The sequence below is a fragment of the Mustela nivalis genome, assembly GCF_964662115.1.
Source record: "Mustela nivalis genome assembly, chromosome: 13".
In the NCBI taxonomy this organism is placed as follows: Eukaryota; Metazoa; Chordata; class Mammalia; order Carnivora; family Mustelidae; genus Mustela; species Mustela nivalis.
The window spans coordinates 59,251,256-59,279,196 of NC_139032.1; the positions used below are offsets into that span (position 1 = coordinate 59,251,256).

The 27,941-nt window shown below is 38.2% G+C and overlaps 1 protein-coding gene across 1 annotated transcript in view; it reads left to right on the forward strand.

The window, feature by feature from the left end:
* MELK (maternal embryonic leucine zipper kinase) overlaps positions 1-27,613 on the forward strand; it is an 89,172-nt gene extending 61,559 nt beyond the window's left edge. The window contains exons 12-18 of the mRNA XM_082694869.1: positions 2,203-2,334; positions 7,451-7,573; positions 11,922-12,153; positions 15,855-15,951; positions 16,952-17,120; positions 24,628-24,731; positions 27,087-27,613. Of these exons, the coding sequence (XP_082550995.1) occupies positions 2,203-2,334; positions 7,451-7,573; positions 11,922-12,153; positions 15,855-15,951; positions 16,952-17,120; positions 24,628-24,731; positions 27,087-27,264 (1,035 nt within the window). The 3' untranslated portion in view covers positions 27,265-27,613. The remainder of the gene's footprint in view (positions 1-2,202; positions 2,335-7,450; positions 7,574-11,921; positions 12,154-15,854; positions 15,952-16,951; positions 17,121-24,627; positions 24,732-27,086) is intronic.
* The last annotated feature ends 328 nt before the right edge of the window (positions 27,614-27,941 follow it).

Below are 27,941 nucleotides of genomic sequence, written 5' to 3' on the forward strand. Positions count from 1 at the left end.
GCCTCAGACTATACTGAAAGCCTTTAATTAACTGTGCTTTGTAATTCTTCATCTTTCAGTAGAGATAGGCGGCCAAAGCTTATCACACATTTGAGGAAAGCCTCTAACATGAAAATCAGAGATCAAAACAAATGGTGGGGGTGGTGAGGTGGGGGAGAAAGAAGAAAAGTAAAGATACTGAGAAATAAAAGATAAGCAGGGAGTGGAAGAAAATGGCTTGAAGTGATAATTAATATTCCCAGAGATAAGAAAGGCTATTTCTTCTTTGAAATAGGAATAAGATGACTAAAATGGAACATTTCAAGAGATAGCTCTTGAAAATTTAAGATATGACCACAGAAATGAAAAGCTTAGTAGAAATGATTGAAAGTAAAATTAAAGGAAAACCTCTTAAAAATAGAATCTAAGAACAAAGAGATAGATGAACAAATAGAAGAGAATGGGTAAGAAAGGTCCAACATACAAATAATAGAAGTTGCAGGAAGATAAAACAGAAGAAGGGAAGAAAACATAAAAATATAATAATAATACAAGAAGAAATATTCCAGAACTGATGGTTTCTAAGTTAGTAAAACTGAGTTTTTTAAGAAGGAAGGGGTTTAGCCAGGTTTTGGAAATATGAATGAAAATAGATGAACACAAAGTGAAATTTCAGAAAACTGGGGAAAAGAGAATATTTAGAAAGTTTCCAGAGACTCCCCCTCCCCCCAAAAAAAGTTTTCAAAAGATCATAAAGAAAGGCCTGGAGTCAGAAAGACCTTGGATTTTTCAGTATCTGTACTAGAAATGAGAGGAGCATGGAACAATTTTTTCAAAACTGTGAAAATAATTGTCATCCTAGAATTCTGTACTCAGCCCAACCAGAATCAAGTGTGAGCAGGGAATGCAGTCATTTGTCATAAATTCAGAGTCGCACAAGATTTACCTCCCATTCATCCACCCTCAGGGAATTACTGGAGGATGTATTCCACCCAGACAAGAAAGTATCCAAGAAAGAGGAATATTTAGGATCTGGGAAACTGGGGATACATTGTAGAATAGATGTGAAGGGAATCCCTAGACCAACAGTTGAGTTGCAGGTTGAGAAAGAAGCCAGACAAGAGTGGAGCATGGAGTGCTGACAGCAGGTGAAATGTCTCCAAAGGGGCGATGTTGGAGGGAACAGATTAGCTGGTGTGTGTGGACGTGTTGAGGGGAGATGAAGAGGGCTGGGGAGTGTGGAGTTGAGTTAGTAAGACAAGCAGCTGCCCCTTTTTTATTTTTAACTTCAGGAAAAACCAAGATACAAAAGAAGGAAATACAAGGGTAGTACCCCCTGTGGTTTAGCTGCAGTTCCATATTGGTTGTTAGGATATTAGAATATTTATCTACTCATTAGTAAAGAATTTCTACTCGGAATGCCCTCCCCGTTGTCCACCACATCCCTCAGGTCCTCTGGGCACCTCCCTCCCGTCTCCCCTGGGACCCAGTGTTTAAAAGTTTCATGATCTTCATGGCAGGGTGCCCCAGGACCCTACTCCTCTCTCAGCCTCTGTTCTAATTGCATAGAGTCAGAGTACCAATGAAATATTGTGAACATTACCCCTATTCAGTTGTTAATACTAGTTTACATAATCATGATAGTGTAAATATTGATTTAACTAAAAATTGTGATAAAATTATAGTACGAGGATGCAAGGAAGCAGAATGTATGGGGCAGGAAGGGGTTGTAGTAGATCTAAATCCTTATTTCCCATACTAGGAAATTCATAGATAATATCTGAAGCTGAAAAAAAATTAAAGCTGTATAAGCAACAGAGAAACATAGAAGAAATAGCTATAAGTATTTAAAAGTGGTTCCCTGGGGCGCCTGGGTGGCTCAGTGGGTTAAAGCCTCTGCCTTCGGCTCAGGTCATGATCTCAGGGTCCTGGGATCGAGCCCCACATCATGCTCTCTGCTCTTAGGAGCCTGGTCCCCCCCCCCAACCCCGCCTGCCTCTCTGTCCACTTCTGGCCTCTATCTGTCAAATAAATAAATAAAATCTTTAAAAAAAAAAAAAAAAGGAGGGGGTTCCCTCTGAGGAGTAGAAACTGTGTGAGAGAAAAAGAGTTGGTATAGGGGATTGCTTTTTTTTCCCTGAATGGAAAAAAAAATAATATAAAATATTTTTTTCTGAAAACTAACTTTACTATTCTAAACAACTTGATTTTTTTTTTTTCCAGTGGCAGTATGATCACCTCACCGCTACCTATCTTCTTCTTCTGGCCAAGAAGGCTCGGGGAAGACCAGTTCGTTTAAGGCTTCCTTCTTTTTCCTGTGGACTAGCCAATATCACCCCACTCACAGACATCAAGGTAAATGTTAGAACCTTTTTTTTTTTTTTTTTTTTTAAAGATTTTATTTATTTAGGGGCACCTGGGTGGCTCAATGGGTTAAATTTAGCCTCTGCCTTTGGCTCAGGTCATGATCCCAAAGTCCTGGGATTGAGCCCCACATCGTGCTCTCTGCTCTGCGGGGAGCCTGCTTCTCCCTCTCTTTCTGCGTGGCTCTCTGCCTACTTGTGATCTCTGTCTGTCAAATAAATAAATAAATAAATAAAATCTTTAAAAAAAAAAAAAAGGGATTTTATTTATTTATTTGATAGCACAAGCAGGGACAGCTTCAGGCAGAGGGAGAGAAATGCAGAAATGATGGAACTTTTGAGTGAACACCGACTACTCTTTTTTTTTTTTTAACAGAGAGAGAGGGAGAATCTTTTTAAATTTTATGTATTTATTTATTATATATATAGAGAGAGAGAGTGTGCGCGCACATAGTGGGAGGGGCACAGGGAGAGACTCTTCAAGCAGACTCCCTGCTGAGCTCGGGGTCCAACTCAGGACCCCATCTCACCACCCATGAGATCATGGTCATGAGATCATGACCTGAGCTGAAACCAAGAGTCATAGGCTAAATGGATTGAACCTCGTTCAGCAGCCTTGTGCTTGCTCCATTCGTGAGTGGATACACCATTGGTGTCAGGGAGCCAGAGGAAAGACGTTTTATGATTTAAATATTTTTGGTGGGGGGGGGATAAAATTTAAATAAGCAAGTAAGTAAATAAATATATATTTTTGGTGAAGAAAATGGGAAATTCTGAATTTGAACCCTAAAAATCTAAATGTTAACATGGCACTGAAATAATCCTCTCCTCCCCTCTGTTTTTCACAAAAGTAATTTCTTTCTTTCTTTCTTTCTTTTTTAAAGATTTTATTTATTTGACATAGAGAGAGACCACAAGTAGGCAGAGAGGCAGGCAGAGAGAGAGGAGGAAGCAGGTTCCCTGCTGAGCTGAGACCCTCTGATTCGGGGCTCAATCCCAGGACCCTGGGATCATGACCTGAGCCGAAAGCTGAGGCTTAACCCACTGACCCACCCAGGCATCCCACAAAAGTAATTTCTGATTGTTCAGAAAAAAAATTTTTTTTAAAGATTTTATTTATTTATTTGACAGAGAGAGATAACAAATAGACAGGCAGGCAGAGAGAGAGAGAGGGAAGCAGGCTCCCCGCTGAGCAGAGAGCCCGATGCGGGCCTCGATCCCAGGACCCTGAGATCATGACCTGAGCTGAAGGCAGCGGCTTAACCCACTGAGCCACCCAGGCACCCTGTTCAGAAAAATTTTAAGCCACAGATAAGCCAAAGGAAAATAGAACTTATCTATGAACCTACTACCTATAGGTTTTATTTGACTGCATCTTTCCAGTCTTTTTTAGTATGCTTATTTACATAATTTATGTATATGCAAGTGCTTTTAAAAGATACTGTATCTTGGGTTGTGGATAAAAATTTTAAATATTGTTGGGACTAAGATTTCTGAAAGAGGATATATTATACTTTATATTATAGACATGAAATGTTTTAATGAATATTTTGATACTCCTTTATGTTGATTGTTTAGGTTTGTTTTGAGCAGTAGTTATAGCTTATGTAATTCAAATTCCTTATATGACTGTTGTGACCATGTAAGTTTTTTTATTTTTGTCTTCTTTGTCTCATTTTTTTTTTGTCATGAGCATTTAGAATGGTAGAGAAGCTTTACATTTTTGAAAGCACCTGGATCATTCCTAAGAGTTCACATGAGTCTATGTCTTCTGTCTGATTCTTTGTTACCTAAGTTCTACCTTTCACATCATTTGCTGGCTGGGTGTGGTTCTTTGTAATATAATAAGTCTTCCCTTCAGTTAATTTAGGTTGCAACTTAAGTTATTCTAGCACTAGCAAATTGTACTTTTATTATTCTCAGAGAGAGGTGGTTAGCTCTCTTAATGGAATCCAGTATACCCCAAATGACTACATAGGTGAGGTGATTTTATTTCTTTAGGTCTCAAAACTCTGTAAAAAAAAAAAAAAAAAGCCACCTTTTTCATGATCTTGTGTTGAGTCTTCCTCTGACCTGCCTGAATTCCTTTACTGCTTCATTTAACTCTCTTTTTGGCACTTGTCAATCATGTGTTGCAGATATAAGGGATTTTATGTTCTTCCCAAATCCTGCCAGTCCCTTCTTCCTTTCCTAGTTGATATCTTGATCAAACTAAGCACGAAAAGTGTCAGTAGCTGTTATGTAAGGGAATCTTGGGAGTGAGATAATGTCATTCCTTGGTTGGTTTTCTGGTTTGTTCTTGGAGAGCTTTACTGGATTGGTGAATACCCCGTGCGCAGACAGATCTTTCACGCATGGACATCATGAGTTGTCCTGTCACTCCTCCTGCCCACATTGCCAGACCCTTGAAACTCTCAGACTGAAATGAATCCCTTTAGGTTCAGGAGGACACAAAAACCAAGAACTCTGTTTCTGATCAAGGTAGTTTCAGAAAGGAAGTAGATAAGTCTGTACTTCTAATAAATTCTAATTTCATCTTAAATTATATGTAAATCATGCATATTAAATTATAATAAACTTTATTAATAAACTTTAGCTAAATTTTTACATTTATGACACCATAGTTAACAGGCCTGAGACATTTTCCTAAGCCTTTGAATTTTCTTACATCTGGATTGGCCTGATAACAATTTATCTGCTTATAACATTTATGAAGTATTCAAGTGGAAAAGATCTAGGAAGATACTTATTCTTCTCTTTCAACTAATGAGCTTTGACCCTAATCATGTAATTACTTGGGCATTTATGTTATTTAATCAATTTTTATGATAGGTAGACATTTTAATGACAAAAAAATGGAACAGAAATCAAATTTTGGGTTTTCTGATTTTATGCAAATCACTGAAGCTTGAAACAAGGTTCCTTTGTACTCTTCTTGATAGAATCATCCCTTTTCTCTGGGGTGTTGTTTATAAAAAGCAGGTAATCCTGAACTATTAATCAATAGATGGCATTTTCAGTGAAAGCATAATATAGTCTGATCCAAGAATCATAAAAGACTACATCATCAACATATCATTAGCATTTTCAGCCCCATTCTTGCTCTATAACAGTTAAGTTGAAGCAAGACATACATAAAGATAGCACTATGCTGGAATAATAGATGTTGGGTGCCAATAAGGGGCTAGAGGGGTGCTCTAGTGGGTTTAGGAAGGTTTAGGAAGGGAGTGATCACCATAGATGACCCAAACTGGATCCATAGTCAAGTCTAGAAAAAATGGAAAAGAAGGAACACAGTATTCAGGGCAGGATAAATGAATTAGCAAAATCTCAGGCACCTAAATGTGCTTTATATATTCTGTTTGCAGTCACTAGACTTTGGTTGAGATGGAGGGATCAAGTAGAGGCAAAGTGAGAGGAAGAGACGGAGGAGGTGAGCTGCGAGAATAGGAGAGATCTAGATTGTAGAGAACCTTGAAATGCCATATCAGAAGGGTTAAGTTAGACTTTATGCTATAGATAATGGGAGCCATTGATTTTTTAACAAGATAGAATAAGTCACTAGCATGACAGTAATTTAGAAATATTTATCCAGACTTGTTCAGTTAAGAATGTGTATGTTGTTACTCCCTTCTACAGTGCCCATGACAGCCATCATTCATTCAACACTGCTCTTTTCCTCATTGAACCTAGATTTAGCTTTAGTATTTTTCTCTACCTAGCACTCCATGTAGCTAGTTCTATTTCATGATAATTGGAGAACTCTGTCATTTCTGGCTGAGAGGGTGGAAACATTGGTGGCACAGACCATACCGCCTATTTGAATAGTTCATGTCTAAGATGTGTCCATGAATTAGAGCAATGGCAGTGAAACTGGGAAGTACATGATGAGGTGTGAAGAATTCAAGTAAAATTGTTTGGCCAGCTAAACTTGATGTTGAAGGGAAGGGAAGGAGAGAGAAATAAAAAATCCAATTATAGGGGCACCTGGGTGGCTCAGTGGGTTAAGTCTCTGCCTTCGGCTCAGGTCGTGATCTCAGGATCCTGGGATCAAGCCCTGCCTTGGGCTCTCTGCTCATTGGGGATCCACCCCCACCCCCACCTGCCTCTCTGTCTACTTGTGATCTCTGTCTCTCAAATAAATAAATAAAATCTTAAAAAAAAAAATCCGATTATACTTCATAGTCTTAGGATTTAGAGTATGTCTAGTATACCCTTAGTTTGTAGAGGGGGAAGAATGAGGGAAAATAAATGACTCTAGTGGTATTGTTAGCACAGGATCCCAAATATCCTGTCCCCAGGAGATGTTTCATGGAGCTAGTTTATTCCTAGGAGAAATTACTGCATACTCTGTATGTACTAACAACAAAGAAACCTAAGTCATTTCTCTTCTGTTTACTATTTTGTTGGAGCCTTTTTTTTTTTTTTTTTAAGATTTATTTATTTATTTGAAGTGGGGGGCAGAGGAAAAGGGAGAGAGAGAATCCTGGAGCAGATGCCCCCTGATTGTGGAGCAAGTCTTAATCCTAGGATCCAGAGATCAGGATTTGAGCTGAAATCAAGAGTCAGATGCTTCACCGACTGAGCCACCCAGGTGCCCCTTTAGACCTTTTTATGTTATTTGTGTGCTGTTACAGTGATTATCTGATGATAATAAGCAAAATAGTATGGCATATAATGTAAAAATGTTCCAAGACATGTTATTTGAGAGTCCAAGATTCTCTTACGTAATAATTTGTATTAGAGCTTTTTGACTTTTTATTTTCTGTCCTAGATGGTGAGCTCCTTCAGATACTATCTTCTGCTTCCAGGGCCTTGCCCTGTGCCTTGAACATACTCTTTTTTAAAATTTTTTATTTCTTTTCAGCGTAACAGTGTTCATTGTTTTTGCACCACACCCAATGCTCCATGCAATCCGTGCCCTCTCTAATACCCACGACCTGGTTCCCCCAACCTCCCACCCTCTGCCCCTTCAAAACCCTCAGATTGTTTTTCAGAGTCCTTAGTCTCTCGTGGTTCACCTCCCCTTCCAATTTCCCTCAACTCCCTTCTCTTCTAAAAATTGAATCATGTTGGTGTTGTCTCTAAGTTTTTCTGGTTTTCAATAGCCAAAGAATCTGAGTCTAGAAGATGTGATGACAAGTGATGAAAACCATGTACCTGGATTGATAGACTATGACTGGTGTAGAGACAGTCCATCAGCAGGTGTGGCCACTCCTCAAACACCACAGGTTAGTTGTTTGTATTACTACTCAAAGCAGTGTATGTCTTAGTTATGAAAACATCTAGACTCTCATTGGGTGTGTGTAGTAGTTCCATGTAATATGCAGTATTGTGTATGTGCTTAGAAATTTAATGAATTCCTAAGCCATTGAAAACATTAATGAGAGATTGTTGGAATATGTATGAAAGGGAAGCCAGTTATTTCCAAGTTGAAGAAAGCCAAGATCCCATTTTGGAGCACTTTACTGCTCCTCGTTTTGCTTTTTTCTCCCATTTTTTCCCTTCCCCTCTTTCGCCTCCCTTTCTTTCATCTCCCCTCTCCCATTCCAAAAATGAGGTCTAGCTTACATGTGGTTAATTATTCACCATTTTAGTCTACAATTCTCTGTATTTTGACAAATGCATACAGTCATGTAATCACCATCAAAATCAAGAACTGTTCTGTTTCTCCCCGAAATGCCCTCATGCTTCTTCGTCGTCAACTCCATATTCCCCCCCAACTCAGAGAAGCAACTGATCTGTTCTTTTTTCCTTTTGATAATCTTTTTTTTTTTTTTAATCTTACTGGTGAAAAATCTTATTGGTGTTCTTTGAACTTATGGGATGTACAATGAATGTTATTCCTCCGCTGTCTTTGAGGGGCCATGTGGAGCGCGCTCCTTCCTCCAGTGGTGTAATGCAGGAGTAGGGATGCTTGTTTCTGCTCGGGAATCCCACTAGACACTTAAATCCAGGGATTTTTTTTTTTTAATATTTATTTATTTGAGAGCCAGAGAGAGACAATGAAAGAGAGAGAGCATGAGAGAAGAGAAGTCAGTGGGAGAAGCAGACTTCTGCTAAGCAGGAAGCCTGATGCGGGACTCGATCCCGAAATTCCAGGATCATGACCTGAGCCGAAGGCAGTCACTTAACCAACGGAGCCACCCAGGCGCCCCAAATCCAGGGCTTTTACTGGGGCCTGGTTACACAGGCTCTCTTTGTCAGTGCTATCAGTCATAATCACAGAAATTCTAGACTACTAGAAGGAAAGCTGATATTCATCATAAATCACACTGCTTGTAGTCTGTACAACCTGGTACGGCAGGGTTCGGTGCCCCAGCTATACAAACAGGTACAAACAGACTTGTGTTGGGAACTTCCTAAAAGCTCACTTCCCAGATTCCAGCCAGGACCTACTATGCTAACTCTTGTGCACAGCAAGGCCCTTGTTATATATGTGTAAGAGTCCTACTGTGTGTATACTTGGGAGTGGAATGAGTATCTTCAACCTTACCAGCCATTTTTCCCTCCAAGTGGTTGTGTTAATTATACTTCAACCAGCAGTAGAAGCATGTTGCCATTGCTCCACATATTTAACTATCTGATGAGTATAAAGTTAAATCTCCACTGTTGAAAAGTCCATTCTTTCACCACTGGATCTACAGTGGTACTTCAGTCATATATCAAGTTGTTGGAGTGTGTTTATTTATGGGTTATATTTTTGTTTTATTGGTTTATTTTCACTAATACTAGACTTCTTAATTACTTTAATTTTATAATTGTTCTTCTATCTAGTTGGCCAGTTTCCTCCCATCTTATTCTTCTTTAGGAAGTCTTAGCTATCTTGTCCCTGTGCATTTCCGTATACATTATAGAATCATTTTGACAAATTTCACATATATTCAAATGTTGAAATTGCATTGAATTTAAGATTCAATTTGGGAAAAATTGAAATCTGGACCCTCAAATCCCCCTATCCATAAACACAGTACATCTCTTAATTTATTAGGTTTTAGATAATGGCTTTCAATAAACTTTTACAAATATCCCCAAAAAAGTATATTTTTTTTATTAGATTTATTCCTAAGTACTCTTTTTTTTTTTCCTGCTGTTGGGATGGTAGGTGTTTTAAAATCATATTTTCTATTACTGGTGTAGGGATATGAAATTGATTTTTATGTATTGATCTTATATTCAACAACTTTCCTAAACTCTTAAATTCTTGTAATGTGTTGTTTGATTTTTTGAGAGAGAGTGAGTGTGTGAGCTGGGGGTAGAATTTGGGGAAGGGGCAGCAGGAGAGAATCTTGAACAGACTCTATGCTGAGTGGGGAGCCCAGTGCAAGGCTTGATCTCACAAACTTGAGATCACAAATTTGAGCCAAAACCAGGAGTCGGAGGCTTAACCATCTGAGCCACCCAGCCTCCCCTGTCTGTATATTTTTTGAGTGTTCTGTGTAGAAAAGTATATCATCTGTGTATGGCAATTTTGTTTCTTCCTTTCTAATTCTTATGCCTTTAATATCCTCTCTTTTATTACTATACTTAGTAGGTCTAGCAATATAGTAGACAGTCTGTGTTCTTCCCAATCATAAAAACAAACAAACAAATAAATAATGTTGCTTTTATCATTAACTATGTTTGTTCTTTCTTTCTCTCTCTCTCCCTCTTTTACCTTCCCCCTCCCCCTCTCCCTCACTGTCTTTCTCCCCGTCCTTGTCATTCTTCCTCTCTTCACTGCACCTCCCTCGCCTCTTACTTATCAGGTTAAGACATGTTCTTCATTTTAGTCCCATTTTGCTAAGGTTAGTTTAAAAACCATGAATCTCTGTTGCAGTAAACAAATTAGGTAAACTTTACTTACTAAGATAATCATCTGTTTTTGTTCCTTTCATTAATGGAGTATGTTACATGTTATATGAATACTTAAAAAAAATTTTTTTTAAAGATTTTATTTATTTGATAGAGATCACAAGTAGTCAGAGAGGCTGGCAGGGAGAGAGGAGGAAGCAGGCTCCTCGCCGAGCAGAGAGCCCGATGTGGGGCTTGATCCCAGGACCCCGAGACCACAACCTGAGCCGAAGGCAGAGGCTTTAACCCACTGAGCCACCCAGGTGCCCCATCAATACTTTTGATGTTAAACCAGTCTTGTATTCTTTATATAAGCCCAGTTTACTATTTTTTTAATACATTGCTGGGTTTAGTTTGCTAAAATTTGTTTAGAATTTTTGCTTCTATGTTCTTAAATGAAATTGGCTTATAACTTTTTTCTTCTGAAAATTTTAATTTTATTATTACAGAAGTAATATATGGATATATTCATCCTGCAAAACATTCAAACAATATAGAACAATGTCAAATAATGAGTGAAAGGCTTTTTTTCTCTTTTTCTTGCCTTCCATCCCATTCTGTATTAATCTTATCTGATTTGGGTATTATGATTATATTAGTTTTCTAAAATGAATTGGAATGTGTTCCTTTCCTTTTTAATTCTCTGGAATGGTTTAAGAACTAGGTATTATATTTTCCTTGAATGCAGGTAGGACCATGCAGGTAGTATGAATTCGGTTCCCAAACCTATGCGAAATTACAGATTATTAAAGGAGACTTTTGGGGATGCCTGGGGGGCTCAGTCGGTTAAGCTGCTGCCTTCAGCTTTGAAGGTCATGATCTCAGGGTCCTGGGATTGAGTCCCACATTGGGCTCTTTGCTCAGTGGGGAGCCTGCTCTTTCTGCCTCTGCCTGCCTCTCTGCCTGCTTGTGCTCCCCAGCCCCAGACAAATAAATAAATAAATAAAATCTTTAAAAAAAAAATAAATAAAGGAGACTTTTGCTTTACATAAACCCAGAGTCAAGGCCAGGACAAACACATTTTTGCATGAAACTCCTTTCCAGGGCAGAATTATATTTAATTCTCCCTTTCATTTTAGTTACAGCCCCTTTTGGTTTTTCTTGAGAGCTTTAGTTCTAGGTCTAAGGCTTCCATGCCTGTTAAAACCCATTCTGTCATTTATCTGACATAGTAGGTAGTTACCCTTAGAGCAGTGGACATTTAGTTTCAGCCTTGATTACTTCTCTGGATTCATGCTCCTCTTTTTAGTTTGCCCTCTGAGGATTTTCCTTACTTTTGTGGCAAGCTCAACCATAAATTCAGAAGGATTAAAAAGTATTTTGTATCCAACATTTCTGTTAGAGTATTTTCACATGGTTTTTCTGCTCTAATCATTGACTAAACTTTTATTTTTTGATACGTGTTAGAGACAGACCATGGCAATCTAGGCATGGGAAACAATTCTTAGGGATTTATTTGTGGCCTCTCTCAGTATTGCCTAGATCTGGGTATGTTTGATTTAACATTTGACCTGAAACATGTTGAAATGATCCGTCAATAGAACAGACTAAAGTGATCTACATGTACTGAAGAGAACTGAATATTACATTTTCAAATTTCCTGATATTGCCAATAATGTCCTTTTGAGAGTATTTCATTTTAATAAAAATGGTGTAAGGTAATTTGCAAATGATTAAGGCATGTTGTAGAGAAATTGACTTTTCTTCTTCATCAGTGTGCTTTATCCAGGAACTTTTTTTTTCCAGTTTGCCAAGCATTGGACAGAATCAAATGGTCTGGAATCTAAATCATTAACTCCAGTATTATGCAGAGCATCTGCCAATAAGTTAAAGAACAAAGAGAATGTACCTACGCCTAAGTCTGCTGTAAAGGATGATGACTGCTTTGTATTTCCTGAGCCGAAGACTCCAGTTAATAAGAACCAGTATAACAGAGAAATACTCTCCACACCAAATCATAGCACTACACCCTCAAAAGGTATTTGTATGTGGACTAATCAGTGGTACAATACTTTAAATTCCATTCTGCTTACCATCTAAATAAACCTGTAACAGGTCAGAAATGACTAGCATTGCTCTCAGGAATTTTTGCTTTTCTATCGTACGTTATTTGCATTGGTTGAAATGAAAGCATTTTAGTCAACTTCTAATTTTTCTTAAGTGATTTTTTTTTTCTTTTTCACTTATATGGAGTTGAATTATAGCATCATAGAATATCAAAGCCAAAAGGCAAGTTGGAGCTCATCTCATCCACCTGCATTTTTCACAGCCAAAGAACCTGAGACTCAGAGGAGTGATTTGCCCAAGGTTATATATCCAGGTTTAGACTTTGCTTTCTCCTTTGCCCCCACTTATCATGGCTAAAGCTAAAGTCTCTGCTGAGCCCTTCTTACTCATGTGGATCTCCAGTTCTGGTATCTGATCCTGTTCGTGCCCCTATCCCAGCAGACAGGAGAGACCTGTGATGTCCTTCTAGGTATCTAGATCTGTGTCCCGATATTACAACTTTCTCATTGCCCTTGGTTTCCTCGTCAGCTCAGTCATCACCAATTATGTAAGCTGTTTCCTTTATGACACCTCAGTGTTTTCTTGCTGGCTTCATTTGAGCACATTCTATTTTGTTAATGTACCTCTTAAGACACAGTGCTTAGAACTGAGCGCAGTTTCCTAGTACCGGGTCTCATATGGGTAAGACCGTAAGTGTCATAAGAGTAGAATTCTGTCTGCCATGTCCATTGAAGCATGGTATAGTATGTAGTAGGGGCCATGTTTATTGTCTGGTACATAGTAGGTGCCCAATTCCTGGTATATGGTAGAACCATATCTGATGAATGAAGGAATAAATAAATTAAAGCCTGAGAGGTTTTATTTACCACGTCTATGTCACTTTTTAAAATGACCCCTAAACATTTTTGGCCTTTTTTCCAGCAATTGTGACATACTCTTTTTTTTTTTTTTTTTTTTTTTAAAGAGAGAGAGAGAGAAAGTGAGTACATGTGTGAGTGGGGAGAGGCAGAGGGAGAAGGAGAGAGAAAATTTCAAGCAGAGGGTGGGGTTTGATCTCATGACCCTGAGAACATGACCTGGGGTGAAATCAAGAGTCAGAGGCTTAACTTACTGAGCCACCTGGGAGCCCCTGATCTACTCTTGTTTTATGTTAAGAGCCTCACGAACCCAAATTCTGAAACACTGCCATGAGAACTGCTGCTAAATCACATCCCGCCATTGTGCTTTCAGTTTACTAGTGGGGCTGAGAGACAGCTCCAGAGCTCTATTTCTTATAAAGATAGTATAATATTCTGTCAGAATATTTACTGTAAGTTCTATTATTATGTTAATGGCATTTTCTCATTCATCAACTCAAACAATACTTTCCCCAGAATTGTGAGGCTGGTTTGTTATGATAACCTTTTGTGGCTGCTTGGGGTTATTATGAGGGTTTAGTGAGATAACATCTGGATATAGTGGGACCTTAGTAGGAGCATCTGTTGCATTTTTTCTTGTTTTTAAAAGATTTATTTATTTATTTATTTATTTGATAGAGAGAGAGAGAGAGAGAGAGATCACAAGTAGGCAGAGAGGCAGGCAGAGAGAGAGGAAGAAGCAGGCTCCCCGCCAAGCAGAGAGCCCGATGCTGGGCTCGATCCCAGGACCCTGGGACCATGACCTGAACCGAAGGCAGAGGCTTTAACCCACTGAGCCACCCAGGCGCCCCTGTTGCATTTTTTCTTAATGGGGGTTGTTTCTCTTGGTATTTGTTAATAATATAGCTACAACATTCTTTGTGAATCAGGGAGTTGGGTAAGGAGATAAAATGGACTTTAGCTCACTGAGGGCTTTTTTTTTCTTTTTTTTTTTTTTTAAGACTTTGATGTTTACAATCCCTTCTGTAACTGTGTGTGTGTGTGTGTGTGTGTGTGTGTGTGTGTGTTTTAAGATTTTATTTATTTATTTGACAGACAGAGATCACAAGTAGGCAGAGAGGCAGGCAGAGAGAGAGGAAGGGAAGCAGGCTCCCTGCTGAGCAGAGAGCCCGATGTGGGGCTCGATCCCAGGACCCTAGGATCATGACCTGAGCAGAAGGTAGAGGCTTTAACCCACTGAGCCACCCAGGTGCCCCAGTGTGTGTGTTTTAATTTAGTTTTTATTGTTTTTAAGATTTACTTGTTTATTTTATTAAGAGAGAGTACGCATGCATGTGTGTGAATGTGTTGGGGGAAGGGCAGAGGAAGGGAGAGAATCCTCAATGGATTTTCTGCTGAGCACGGAGTCCATCATGGGGCTCAATTCCAGGACCCCTAAATCATGACCTAAGCCAAAATCAAGTCGGCTGCCCAACCAACTGAGCCACCTAGGTGCCCCTGTGTTTTTTAACTATTTGTGTAATTCTGAAGGTATTGACATATGCATAGTTTGGAATTTTTAGTGTTAAAGTGTCATCAGTTTGTCTATCTTATCCCTGTGTGAAAAATTATCTGTCAAAATGAATTATTGGCCATTTTTCTTTATTTTATTTTTAAATATTTTAATTATTCAAGAGAGTGAGAGCATGAACAGGGGGAAGGACAGAGGGAGAAGCAGACTCCCCACTGAGCAGAGAGCAGGGTGTGGGGCTTGATCCCAGGACCCTGGGATCATGACCCATGCTCAAGGTAAACACTTAACCCACTGAGCCACCCACGTAGCCCTGGTTATTTTTCTTTAAACATAAGAGCCACCTACAGAAGCTAGTGGCTAAAGCCCCGATTGATAGCTTACATTAGTGCTTTGCATTTGACTTTGACTCTGAGTCATTTCTGATATTAGCAGTAATCACTTTACTGAATTTTGTACAATCCACTTAGTGACAATTTGTCAAAGAGTAACTGTGTATAGTAGTAAATACTCTTTGTGTACAAAGATGAAAACTCTTTTCAGAGATACCCATGAGTGATCTTATTTTCTTATTCTTGTGGAACCAGTGAAAAACAGTGCTGAATAGTCATAAACAAAACCTCTAATGTCTTTTTAAAAACTCGATATCTTATACTTATTATAAAGTGTTATTACTTCTAAAGTGTATGTAAGTTTTAGATCATGAACAAAAACTTAACTAATCACTGGTAGCCGAATTTATTAGTGCGAATTTGTCACAAGCTGGTTACAAACACCCTTGTAGAATCAAACACAAAATTCTCTAATAGGAATATAAAAATAACCAAAGCTCACAGCTGTTTAATAACTTTGTCAAGACTTCATAAGACTGTTTTCTTTGCCTAACAGGAGTTGAGTAGGACTAGGAATTGAATTAAATCTCTACTGTTTCACTTAAAAACATAAATTGGATCCTTGTATAAATACAGATTGACTTATTTATAGATGGGAAAATCAGTAGCCATAAAATCTTTGTGTATATGATCTATTTAAATTTATCATATAATATTTATAGTATAATTTTAAGCATGGCCTCAGTTTTGCAAAGAAGGAAAAGAGGAGCCACACGTGCAAAGCAAAATGATATTGTTTTTGTTATAAATCACATGGAAACATTTCTTTAAATAATTAGAAACTTAATAGCTCTGGCTGAGTGTTTATAGTATTTCTGAATCACTGAATCAGTGATGTATGTGTTATTGAAAGAAGTTTTGAAACCATAATATGTCACCTGCACATGGTTTGTGTTTCTTGTTTTTCTAATAGCCAGACACCAGTGCCCAAAAGAAACCCCAATTAAAACACCAGCAGATTCAGCAGGAATAGAGAAGTTAATGACAGGTGTCATTAGCCCTGAGAGGCGGTAAGTGTTCTGTTCTTTAGATTCTTTAATCTTCAGTATATGTAACTAGATTCTTTTTTTCATGTATGATAAACCTGATTAAGGTAACAAACCATTGTATAAATTATGCTGGAGACTATGGAAATATCTAGCTGAATGACAGTGGTCTGTGGCCATTCCTGGAGCTGTTGCTGCTGCCTTCCTCATGGAAGACAAGGGTGGAATTCTGAAACTCCTCAGGAGTAAGACTAGCACTTCACCATATGGCAGGCTGGGAAGACAGTGGCCTTGGCCCTGGCCCCAGCCAGGTGGTACTTTTCTGAGGCCCCTCTCTTCATACGCTTCTGCCGTATATAGACATCCACTGACAGCAGTTTCTCAGATAGTAAAGATACCAATGGATGATTCAGAGAAAACTCATTCCTCTTGTGGGGACAGCTCTGCAGCATTCATGACCCTTCCTTGTCTTTTATAGCTATTTTTTTAAGCCACATCCATTTTGAGGACAATTGGGGAAATTTAGACCATGAACTAGATATTAGATAGTAATATAGCATTATTATTAATTTTTTGATGTCCTGTTGGTATTTTGTTTATGTAGAAGAGGTCCTTATTCATTGGCTATGTGTGCTGAAGTGTTTCAGGGTGAAGTCTCAGGATATCTTCAGGCAGGTTACTTTCAGATTGGTCAGCAAAGATGCACATACATTTAATATATTTATTTATGTATATATGTAGAGAAAGCAAATGTGGCAAAATACTAACTAACAACTTTTGAATATAAGAGTATATATGTGTGTTTGCTGTACTATTCACTCAACTTTTCTGTATATTGACTTTTAAAAAAAAGCTAGGGGAGAAATAGTTTTGTCAAGTGGCAGTTGGCCGAGGGGAGGAGTGTGACTGCATTTCCAGTGGGGGATGCCTTTTGTGCTTCCTGGAGAGTGAGCATGCTCGAGTGGGCTGTGAGGGCCCCAGCTGCCAGGAAGCCCAGCTTTACTCATGGTTTTTTATTCTTAAGATGTCGCTCAGTGGAACTGGATCTCAACCAAGCACATGTAGAGGATACTCCAAAGAGAAAAGGAACCAAAGTGTTTGGGAGCCTTGAAAGGGGATTGGATAGGGTTATCACTGTGCTTACCAGGAGCAAAAGGAAGGGCTCTGCCAAAGGTGGGCCAAGAAGACTAAAGGTAAGTGGACTGGAATTCTTTAATATGGTTTTCTGAAGCTGACTGCTAACTGGATTTTTTATTTTTTCATGCATTTTGATGCAATGGGCTTTGAGAATGCAGAGGTTAATTATATATACTTGCTCCTTTCAAGGAGCAAATCACTGTAGTTAAAATACTCAGCAGTTAATCACAGAGGCAACATGGAGGTGGGGAAACACAGGGCATATATGAGGAATTGAGAGCTGCCTCGAGGATGGGGACTAGAGCTTAATTGTCATATCTCTGGCATGTGGGAAATTCCCTGACACATGGATACCTTTGTAGTCCCTCACAAAGTATTTGAATGCATAGGAAGTGAATTTGAACTTTGAGTGTGTTGTATGTGAAGAAAATAGCAGCAGACTGGGAAGGTAGGCCGAGAGGTCCACACAGGCCCAAGAGGTTTAGACCTTATTTGATAGTCCTGTTATTCCTTAAAAGGCTTAATGTGTCAGTGGTGTGGATAATATGTTCAACTGGTAAAAGAAAGGAAAAAGAAGTTATTTTGGATATAAAATACTTCTTTACTCTCTTGGATTCTCTCAGCATTCCTTCAGACATCTAATGAATAACATATTTTTTGGGGGGAAGTAAGAGGTAAAGGTATGAAAAGATACAGCCCATGTCACTGAGGATCTCATAGAGTGACAGTGAAGCCAGCCAGGGATGGCGTTCTGTGCTGTGGTAAAAACGTGTTCCAAGACGTGTGGGGCGTGAAGGAGGGGAGAGAAGATGGCAATGTTCCCTATGGTTTGGGGAGTGGGTCTGTTTAGTTTTTGCACTGAGACTCTTTGGGGCAAATCTGGACAGGTTTGGGGAAGGAAAATGAAGAGCTGTTGGGCAGAAGTGTGCTTCAGGGGAGAATATTCGTTTATGTCCTGTTTTAAAGTGGAAGAAGATAGGACTTCTCCATTAATATTTGTTGCCTTGTTGAACTTGTAAAATGCACCGAGAAGTTTTGCACATCTCTGTTCCTTAAGTATAGTTTGTCCTTTTGTTCTAAGATTTCTCTAGATGGAGACAGTTCTGAAATATTTTAAATCCTGACATTGGGATTAAGAAAACCATAGTGTCATTTCCCTGAAAAACAGATGAAATTAAGGAAACATGCCCAATCATATACATTATTGAGAGACCAAGTGGTTTTCAGATACTGATGGATAATATGCTGAAAGTGTTCACCTGTGTAAATTGTTTGGAACCTGAATGCATTTTCCAATAAGAACTGCTGTGTTAGTTGACTTTCCAGGTATTCTCTAATACTTCCAAGATATAGTTTGGGAATGAGAAGACCTGAGTTCTAGCCTTAGCTTTGTACTGTGTAGGTTGGATAAGCCATTTTATCCTTGACTGCTTCAGTTTTCTTATTTGTAAAAATTGGAGATCATCTCTACCCCAGCAACTTCACAGAGCTGGGATGTGTAAACAAAGCTGTCTCTGTGAGATGCACATGAAATGTTCTATTTTATCAGGTGTTCCAGTGTTGAGTAGCATTGTTTCTATCCATGTTGAACATTTTAACCCCAATGGAGCAGAAACACAGCCCTAATTAGCACACCCCTAACATTGGAAACTTGACCTTACTTTGGATCTTTAACCCTTTATAATGCTTTAAGTTTTGCAGAACTGCAGAGCTTGCTTTAGGAAATTAGTTTCATTTTTTTCCCCTCCCTACTTCTTATATTAAAAGATTATAAATTTACAGAAAATTTAAAAGGTTGGTACAAAGAACACCTTACATTGTTAAGATAGCAAATCATGTAGTTAAGCCCTCTTGTAGGAAGCCATCTGTAAAAATCTGAAACTTAAACGAATTAGGGTTAATTCTTTATTTTACAAAAGGTATCACTAAAATTGTGATTTGAAAGTGTTCTGCTTATTTTCTTGACAAAGCCAATTTAGTTTGGCGAAATAGCCCTGGATGGGAACCCAGCAGACAAAAGGTCCTGCATTAGCTTTCATAACCTGAAGCTGGGTTCCTAAACTCCGGTCATTTAACTCACCTTCATAGTGGCATATCATCTGCCCTGTTATTTATCTGGCATTTTCTTTATATTGGCTCTTTAAAAGAAAACCCAAATTTACAGAGGTATAATTGACATAAGTAAACTGTACTTACTAAAAATGCATGATTTGGGGCACCTAATTGGCTCAGTGGGTTAAGGCCTCTGCCTTCAGCTCAGGTCATGATCTCAGGGTCCTGGGATGGAGCCCCGCATCAGGCTCTCTGTTCAGCCGGGAGCCTGCTTTCTGCTCTCTCTGCCTGTTTCTCTGCCTACTTGTGATCTGTCTGTCAAATAAATAAATAAAATCTTTAAAAAAAATTTATAAAAAATAAATGCATGATTAATATACTTTGGCATTATATAATATAAACACCTGTGAAATTAATACCACAATTAAGATGGCTAACTTTTTAAAAACTTGAGTTTATTTTTTTTATTGTTTTTTAAAGATTTATTTATTGTAAGGAGAGAACGTGTGTGCGAATTTGGGAAGCACAGGGAGAGAGAAAAGGGAGAATTTTCAAGCAAATTCCCCGCTGAGCGCATAAGAGCATGACCTGAGCCAAAATCAAGAGTAGATGCTCAACCGACTAAGCCACTCAGGCACCCCTTGAATTTATTTATTTATTTATTTTTTTTTTTAAAGATTTTATTTATTTATTTGACAGAGAGAGATCACAAGTAGGCAGAGAGGCAGGCAGAGAGAGAGAGGAGGAAGCAGGCTCCCTGCTGAGCAGAGAGCCTGATGCGGGACTCGATCCCAGGACCCTGAGATCATGACCTGAGCCGAAGGCAGCGGCTTAACCCACTGAGCCACCCACGCGCCCCCCTTGAATTTATTTTTAAAGAAACTATATATTATTAGTTTTTGCTAATTATGTTTTTCCAAATCAGATTAGAACAAATATGTAAATACTAAAATAAAACTATAGTTGACCCTTTGAACAACATGGGTTTGAACTGTGTGAGTCACTTATATGTATATTTTTTTCAACAAATATATTGGGCAGATTTGGGGGGGGATTTGCAACAATTTGGAAAAACTCAGAAACCACATAGCCTAGAAATATCAAAAAAATTAAGAAACAGTTATGTCATGAATGCACAAGATATATGTGGATATTAGTCTATTTTATTTAAAAACACAAGATATAAACATATATTATAAAAAGTTAAAATTTATCAAAATTTATGCACACATACATACTGTGTATGGCACCATTCACAGTTGAGAGAAATGTGAACAAACTTAAAGGTGCAGTATTAAATCATAACTGCATAAAATCAGCTGTAATACATGTCGTACTACTATAATATTTTATAGCTACCTTCTGTTGCTCTTGTGGTGAGCTTATGTAGCAAGTATCTGCTTAAAAATGCTGTGTGATGTGGGGTGCCTGGGTGGCTCAGTGGGTTAAATGTCCATCTCTTGATTTCAGCTTCGGTCATGATCTCGGGGTCCTGGGATTGAGCCCCGCATTGGGCTCCCTGCTCAGGTGGAGTCTGATTGTCCTCTGCCTCTCACCTCTCACCCTGCTTGTGCTCTCTCTCAGATAAATAATAATAATTAAAAAAAAAAAAAAAAAAGAAAAGATAAAGTTAAATAAAATCCCATGAAAAACACTGTGTGATGCTAATCATTTCCATGTGAACAGTTCGTCTCTTCAGTAAATTGCGTATTACAGTAAAAAATGATCGCTGGCTGTTCCTGCATATTCTTTCATCATTTTAGGGCAATGCCTTAGACCTTGAATAATGCTAGGGGCCCCATAGGAAGTGCTACTAGTGATGCTGGAAGTACCCCCAAGAAGCACAGAAAAGTCATGACATTACAAGAAAAAGTTGAATTGCTTGATATATACCATAGATTGGGGTCTGTAGCTATGGCCACCCACCATTTCAAGATAAATAAATTCAGTAAAAGGACCATTGTTTAAAAAAAATGGTAGGGATTTGTGAAGCCTTGCTGCAGTTATGCCAACAGGCACAAAAACCTTGCACTTTTTGCAAAATGCTGTTTTTTAAAATCTCATGTTAAAAATGAAGCTTTTATGTGGGTGCAGGATTGAAAGGCAGATGAAAAGGCGTACCTATAAACTTTAATATGATTTGAGAAAAGATGAAGTCATGTTATGAGAACTTAAAGCAAAAGGAAGGTGAAGTATCTAAAGTTGGAGAATTTAATGCTAGCAAAGGATGGTTTGATAATTTTAGAAAGAGGTTTGGTTTAAAAAAGTTCAAGGTCACAGGAAAAACAGCTTCTGACCAAGAGGCAGTAGATACTGGTTCCCAGATGCCATTAAGAAAATCATTGAGGAAAAAGGATTTCTTCCTGAACAGGTTGTTTTTTTGTTTTTGTTTTTATTTTTGAACAAGTTTTTAATGCAGACAAAAATACTCTATTCTGGGGGTGGGGACAGTGCCACAGAAGACATTTATTAGTAAAAAAGGAGAAGGAGCACCAACATTTAAGGCAGGGAGGGATGGTCTAACTCTGTTGTTTCATGCAGTACAGTCGGGGTTATGACTAGCACTGCCCTTGTTTATATAGCTGCTAGCTCCCAAGTCTTGAAGGGAAAACGTGCCCACCAGCTGCCAGTCTTTTGTTTGTACAAGAAGGTCTAGATGAGAACACTTTTTCTGGATTGATTCTATCAGTGCTTTGTCCCTGAAGTCAAGAAGTACCTTGCCCATAAAGGATTACCTATTAAAGTTCTTTTGATATTGGGCAAAGCTGCTGGGTCACCCAGAACCCCCTGAGTTCAACACTGAAGTGTCAAAGTGGTCTGCTTGTCCCCAAACACAATGTCTCTAATTCAGCCTCAAGAAAAGGGGGTCATAAGGACCTTTAAGGCTCATTACACCCAGAACTCTCTGGAAAGGATTGTCAGTGTTATGGAAGAGAATGTCATTCAAAGTCTAGAAGGATTACATCATTGAAGATGCCATTGTTGTAACAGAAAAAGTCATGAAAGCCATCAAGCCGGAAATGACGAATTTCTGTTGGAGAAAACTGTCCACATGTTGTGCATGACTTCACAGGATTTATGACAGAGCCAAGCAAGAAAATCATGAAGGAGTTCATAGATATGGCAAAAAAAAAAAAAAAAAAAGAAAAAAGAAAGAAAGAAAGAAAAAAAAAAAGGTGTGTGTGGGAGGGTTTCAAGATACGGGTCTTGGAGAAATTCAAGAACCAATAGACGCCACACCCGAAGAATGAGCAGAAGATGAATTGATGGAGATAAGTGCTTCTGAAACAGTGACAGATAATGAGGAAGAAGACATAGAAGAAGCAGTACCAGAAAGCACATTGACATTAGACAGTCTGGCTGAAAGGTTTCCATTATTCAGGACTGCTTTTGATTCCTTTTATGACATGGATCCTTTTATGATATGAGCACCGAAACTAAAGCAAACAGCAGAAGGAGGATTGGCACCGTACAGAAACATTTTCAATGAAATGAAAAAGCATGAAGTCAGGGACGCCTGGGTGGCTCAGTTGGTTGGACGACTGCCTTCGGTTCAGGTCATGGTCCTGGAGTCCCAGGATCGAGTCCCGCATCGGGCTCCCAGCTCCATGGGGAGTCTGCTTCTCTCTCTGACCTTCTCTTTGTTCATGCTCTCTCTCACTGTCTCTCTCTCAAGTAAATAAATAAAATCTTAAAAAAAAAGAAAAAGAAAAAGCATGAAGTCAGACAGAAATTACGATGTACTTCCATAAAGTTTCACCAAGTGTGCCTGCCCCTCCTGCCTCTCCTTCTACGTCTTCCACCTCTGCCACCCCTGAGACAGCAAGACCAACCCTTCCTCTTCCTCCTCCTTCTCAGCCTGCTCAACATGAAGATGAGGATGAAGGCTTTTATGCTGATCCATTTTCACTTAATGAACGGTAAACCATCATCATGCCATACAGTTAGTAAACTTATCTATGCGTATGTGTGTCTTTGTGTGAGTATCTCATAGCAGTACAAGAATCATATGAGACATTTTTGTGTCATCATCATTTGCCTAAGTATTCATTGTATAGAACATTGTGTGCAGGACCCACAGAAGTGGATTGTCTGTCTTTACGTAGACATAAGGTGAGTGGTATTTACTATAAAATTAGTAATGTGTTAGTTTTCTTACTGTTCTATAACTTTGCTTTCAAAGAATTATGTTACTGTACAGTATGCTTCTCTTGTGATTGGAGAAACTGCGTCTCAGCCTATCATTACCAGCAAGTGGTTTTTAAAAAAAAATGTTTCTAATACTGTATTATGAGTATGACTGTATTACTGTATCCCATAAAAATTTTATAATCATTTGTTTATTAGTGTATAGGCTAAGCTACTGTGAAGCGATCATGTTGATTACACTAGGTTATCACGAAGCAATCCAGTTGCCGCTTCCTTGTTCTCACTGCGTGAATCACAACACCTGTAAATAAATACAACTTTCTTTTTCACATTATCTTTTCATTTTTGATATCTAGTTTCAGTAATACATGTAATATCTATAGTGTTTTGTGTCATGTAAGACTATTGATGTAGGTTTCTAACAGATGATTCATCTTGTAAACAATGTAAACTTACAGTATTGATAAATACAGTACAGTACTGTAAAAATATTTTCTCTCCTTAGTATTTTCTTAATAACATTTTCATTTCTCTAGATTGCTTTATCATAAGGGTATAGTATATATAATATATATATAGGGGTGCCTGCGTGGCTCAATTGGTTAAGTGTCCAACTCTTGATTTTGGCTCAGGTCATGATCTCAGGGTTGTAAGATCAAGCCCAGTGTCAGGCTTCATGCTGCCCTGCCAGGGATTCTCTCTCTCTCTCCCTCTGCCCTTCTCCCCCCAAGCCCCTGCTCACATGCTCTTTCTCTCTCTAGAAAACAAAAACAAAATAACAACAACAACAAAAAAACATATACAGAATATGTGTTAATTGACTACTACATATCTGTAAGGCTTTCGGTCAACAAAATGCTATTAAGTTTTGGGGGAGTCTAAAGTTATATGTCGATTTTTTACTTTGTAGGGGGTCAGTGTCCCTAACCCCTGTGTTGTTCAAGGGTCAACTGTATATTCAAACAACGTTTCCTAGGGCATTTGTTTCATTTCTGACAGTTTACATTTTAGGACTGTTACTATCTCTAGCATAGCATGGGAAGAGAGAAACAAGTGAAGTTCAAATAGACATGTTAATTATTATTTAAGCATTTCTTTAAAATGATTGGTAGGAGAGGAGGATGAAAGGTTAAAAAGGATGATATGGATGTAGTTAGAAGTGAACATGATTTCTCCAAGCTCTTCAGTGCCATCTTACTTTAGCTTATTACCAAGAGTTGGTTGTAAATTGTTTCTGTATTTCTCTGGAATGTTTCCCTTTGAACTGGTACTATAAATGAGTTTGGGATCTCTCAGTTAGGCAGGATGGTCTTTGTGTTGATGTAAAGATTTACTTCTTACTCCTTGTTTTTCTTTTTTAAGCTTCACTATAATGTGACTACAACCCGATTAGTGAATCCAGATCAACTCTTGAATGAAATAATGTCTATTCTTCCAAAGAAGCACGTTGACTTTGTACAAAAGGGGTAAGTAGCACTCTTAGAGGTTGTTGCATTTATTGCTTGCTGTCTATTGAACTTTGAGAAGACGTCTATTGATTCTTCTCTTCTCTTTTTTAAAAAATATTTCTCCCACCTCGTTTTCATCAAAAAAGCTTTTATGCTAGTGTCATTGTTCATAATTTAGTCTCGGTGTTATATGAGCTAGTGCCATATTGTCACCACTTTCAAAATAGGACCCTTCAGAATAGGAATAGACTTTTCAAAGTAGGAAAAATCTGAACTTCTTCCAGTTTTCTTTTCAGTCCTCTATTTTCCACTGGTGTTCTGCTTTTTAATAATATTTATAAACTGCAATCTAAATTTAGAGACACCTCAAACCAATTAGGGATTTATATGGAACCCTTTCCTTTATGGCTTGCTGTTGGACAGGACTGGGTTTTTAGCACTTTATTAAATTATTTCACCTGAACTCTCTTCCACTGTTGAGTGAGCTGCCAGCAAAGCCTCCATGGCTGTGATCTCATGGTCTGAATGGCCAGACCTCTTCTCATTATCTAAGGTGTTCATATTTCTTTCTTTTTTTTTTTTTTTTTTTTTGTAAAGATTTTTATTTATTTGACAGACAGATCACAAGTAGGCAGAGAGAGAGAGAGGAGGAGGCAGGCTCCCTGCCAAGCAGAGAGCCTGATGTGAGGCTCGATCCCAGGACCCTGGGATCATGACCTGAGCCGAAGGCAGAGGCTTTAACCACTGAGCCACCCAGGCGCCCCGGTGTTCATATTTCTAAGCATTTCCAGTTATGTCTCTAAAATTTCATTATTGAGGCAGATAAAAAGAGCCACTAATAGATGTAACAAAATATTTAACTAGAATATTCAATGCAGAGTAAGATTTTAAGAAACAATCTTTTGCAAAATAATTTTATTTTTCATTATCTGTAAATGTTGGCAAGCATTTCTTACCTGAACCCTTGCTTTCTTCTTTAGGTATGATCAGAACAAACATAACTCACTCTTGCTTCATGCTTGGGCTGTATCAATGGTTCCAGAACCTCTAGCCAAATCTATATCAGAAAGCTTTCAATAATCTTTCCTTCAGCATATGATCTCTCTTTTCGATCACCAACTAGCTGTTAACCAATAATTTATTCTTCTGACTTCCTGATCAACTGCAAAGTCTCCACTTTGATCCTTTTTTTCCTTTTTAACTTTTCTGTTTGTTTTAAACTACTTTGTGAAAAAGCAGAGCAATGAAAGCTGTTTTTTAGTGGTGTGATGTTACTAATCTCGACTGTATTCCATTATGATCTTTTACCAAACCAGAAGAATTGGTTTTTCTCTTCCATGGACTGAATTACTCTCCACTTCATGTTCCCATAAGGAACCTTAACTATAGGGTACTCCTTTTGGCATTTCTGATAATGACTGCTCATTTTTAAGAGATCAAGACCCCAAACATAGATCCAAATTAGTCAGAAAAAGGATGATATTTTGTGAAACCTCATAACAGATACAAGTAATTTCTCCACACTTCTGTGGAACCCTGCCTAATCATCTGCCCCTAAATGTTTAGGGAACTGAAATTTAAAATAGATCCTATTGCTAATTATTTATTGGAGATTAGTAAGACAAACTAAAATATGTAAACAAATTTAAAAATTCACATGAATTCAATTTATCTAACTTTGCTGGAACATACCTATTTCTTAAGACATGTTTAAGGCTTCATTTGGACTGGACCCTTCCATCATCAGAGCTGTTATGTTGCAGTTCTAGTACATTCACCATGTGTTTCAACCATGGGAATATACCGTCTCCATGGGCTGCTATAACTCTGCCATAAAGTGTAACCATCCTAACCTCTTATTACTATTAGAAAAACCTCAAAAACATTTGCCCTTCTGACAGGTTGGTAGCTTCAGCTTTATTTATATCAAAGACAGAATTTTCTGATGAGGTGCACACACACAAAAAACTCTTAATCTTCCCTGCACTTTCCTTTGTTGTGAACATTGTGGAAATGGCCTAATGCTCACAGCTTACACTGTTGAAAGAGATACATAAAGAAAACCAGAAGATCTCTTGAGCATGAATGGCATGGGCGGCTCCAAAAGAAGGGCTTTTCTTTGGACAAGGGAAAATTCTGATAAAGCCTTTCATCTTTCCTAAGATCCTAGTTCAGCTTCTGGGAAAACACCAGTCATGCTCCATGACTAAGGTATAGCTAAATCATTTGGAAAGTGTAAGCAGTAATAGATTGCTTAATGTGAAATAATGGTTCATTTTCCCCACTGGCCTCCTGGAGGCTTAGAAATCTCTTATATTCTACAGAATATTCATGGTGTTCCTACTAACTGATTTCTTATCTTGTTTTTTGTAGCTATACACTGAAGTGTCAAACACAGTCAGATTTTGGTAAAGTGACAATGCAGTTTGAACTAGAAGTGTGCCAGCTTCAAAAACCCGATGTGGTGGGTATCAGAAGGCAGCGGCTTAAGGGTGATGCCTGGGTTTACAAGAGATTAGTGGAAGACATACTGTTTAGCTGCAAGGTATAATTGCTGGCTGGTTCCCCCCTCTGCTGGATGAATATGGGTGTGATACAGCCTATGTGGAGACTGGTATGACTGGTTTTATCTTTAAAGTTCTTTGGAACTACAGACTTGTTTCTCAAGAGCTGTGTTAAGGACCAGTATCTTTTTGTTCTTAAACAAAAGATATTTTGCCAATGAATCTAAGGCGTGCGCATCTGTCATTATCTATTACTGTCTTTTTTAATCATGTGGCCTTGTATATTAATAACTGTTGACTTTCCTAGATTCACTTCCATATGTGAATGTAAGCTCTTAACTATGTCTCCTTTTAAATGTGTAATTTCTTTTTGAAATAAAATCATTTGTGAATATAGCAGGCTTCTCCTCTTCTTTGTATTTGATTTTGATCCAAACAAAACCTCAAATGGCTTCCTGACTATTAAGTAGAGACTATTTGGAGATGTTTTATCTGTTATCAAATATGCCTTGGGCAGAAAAACAGATAAGAATTCATTTGCATAATTTTTTCCTGTCTCTGATTTAAGTAGGATTTATTGAGATCGTTAACTAAGTCACAGCTGTGGTTACCAGAGTTAAACAGCACATTTAATATGTTGAATAAAAGACTATTGACTTCAGTAAGTGTGTTCGGTCAACAATGATAAGTATCTGAACTATGAACCCCCATGAAATGTTACTTT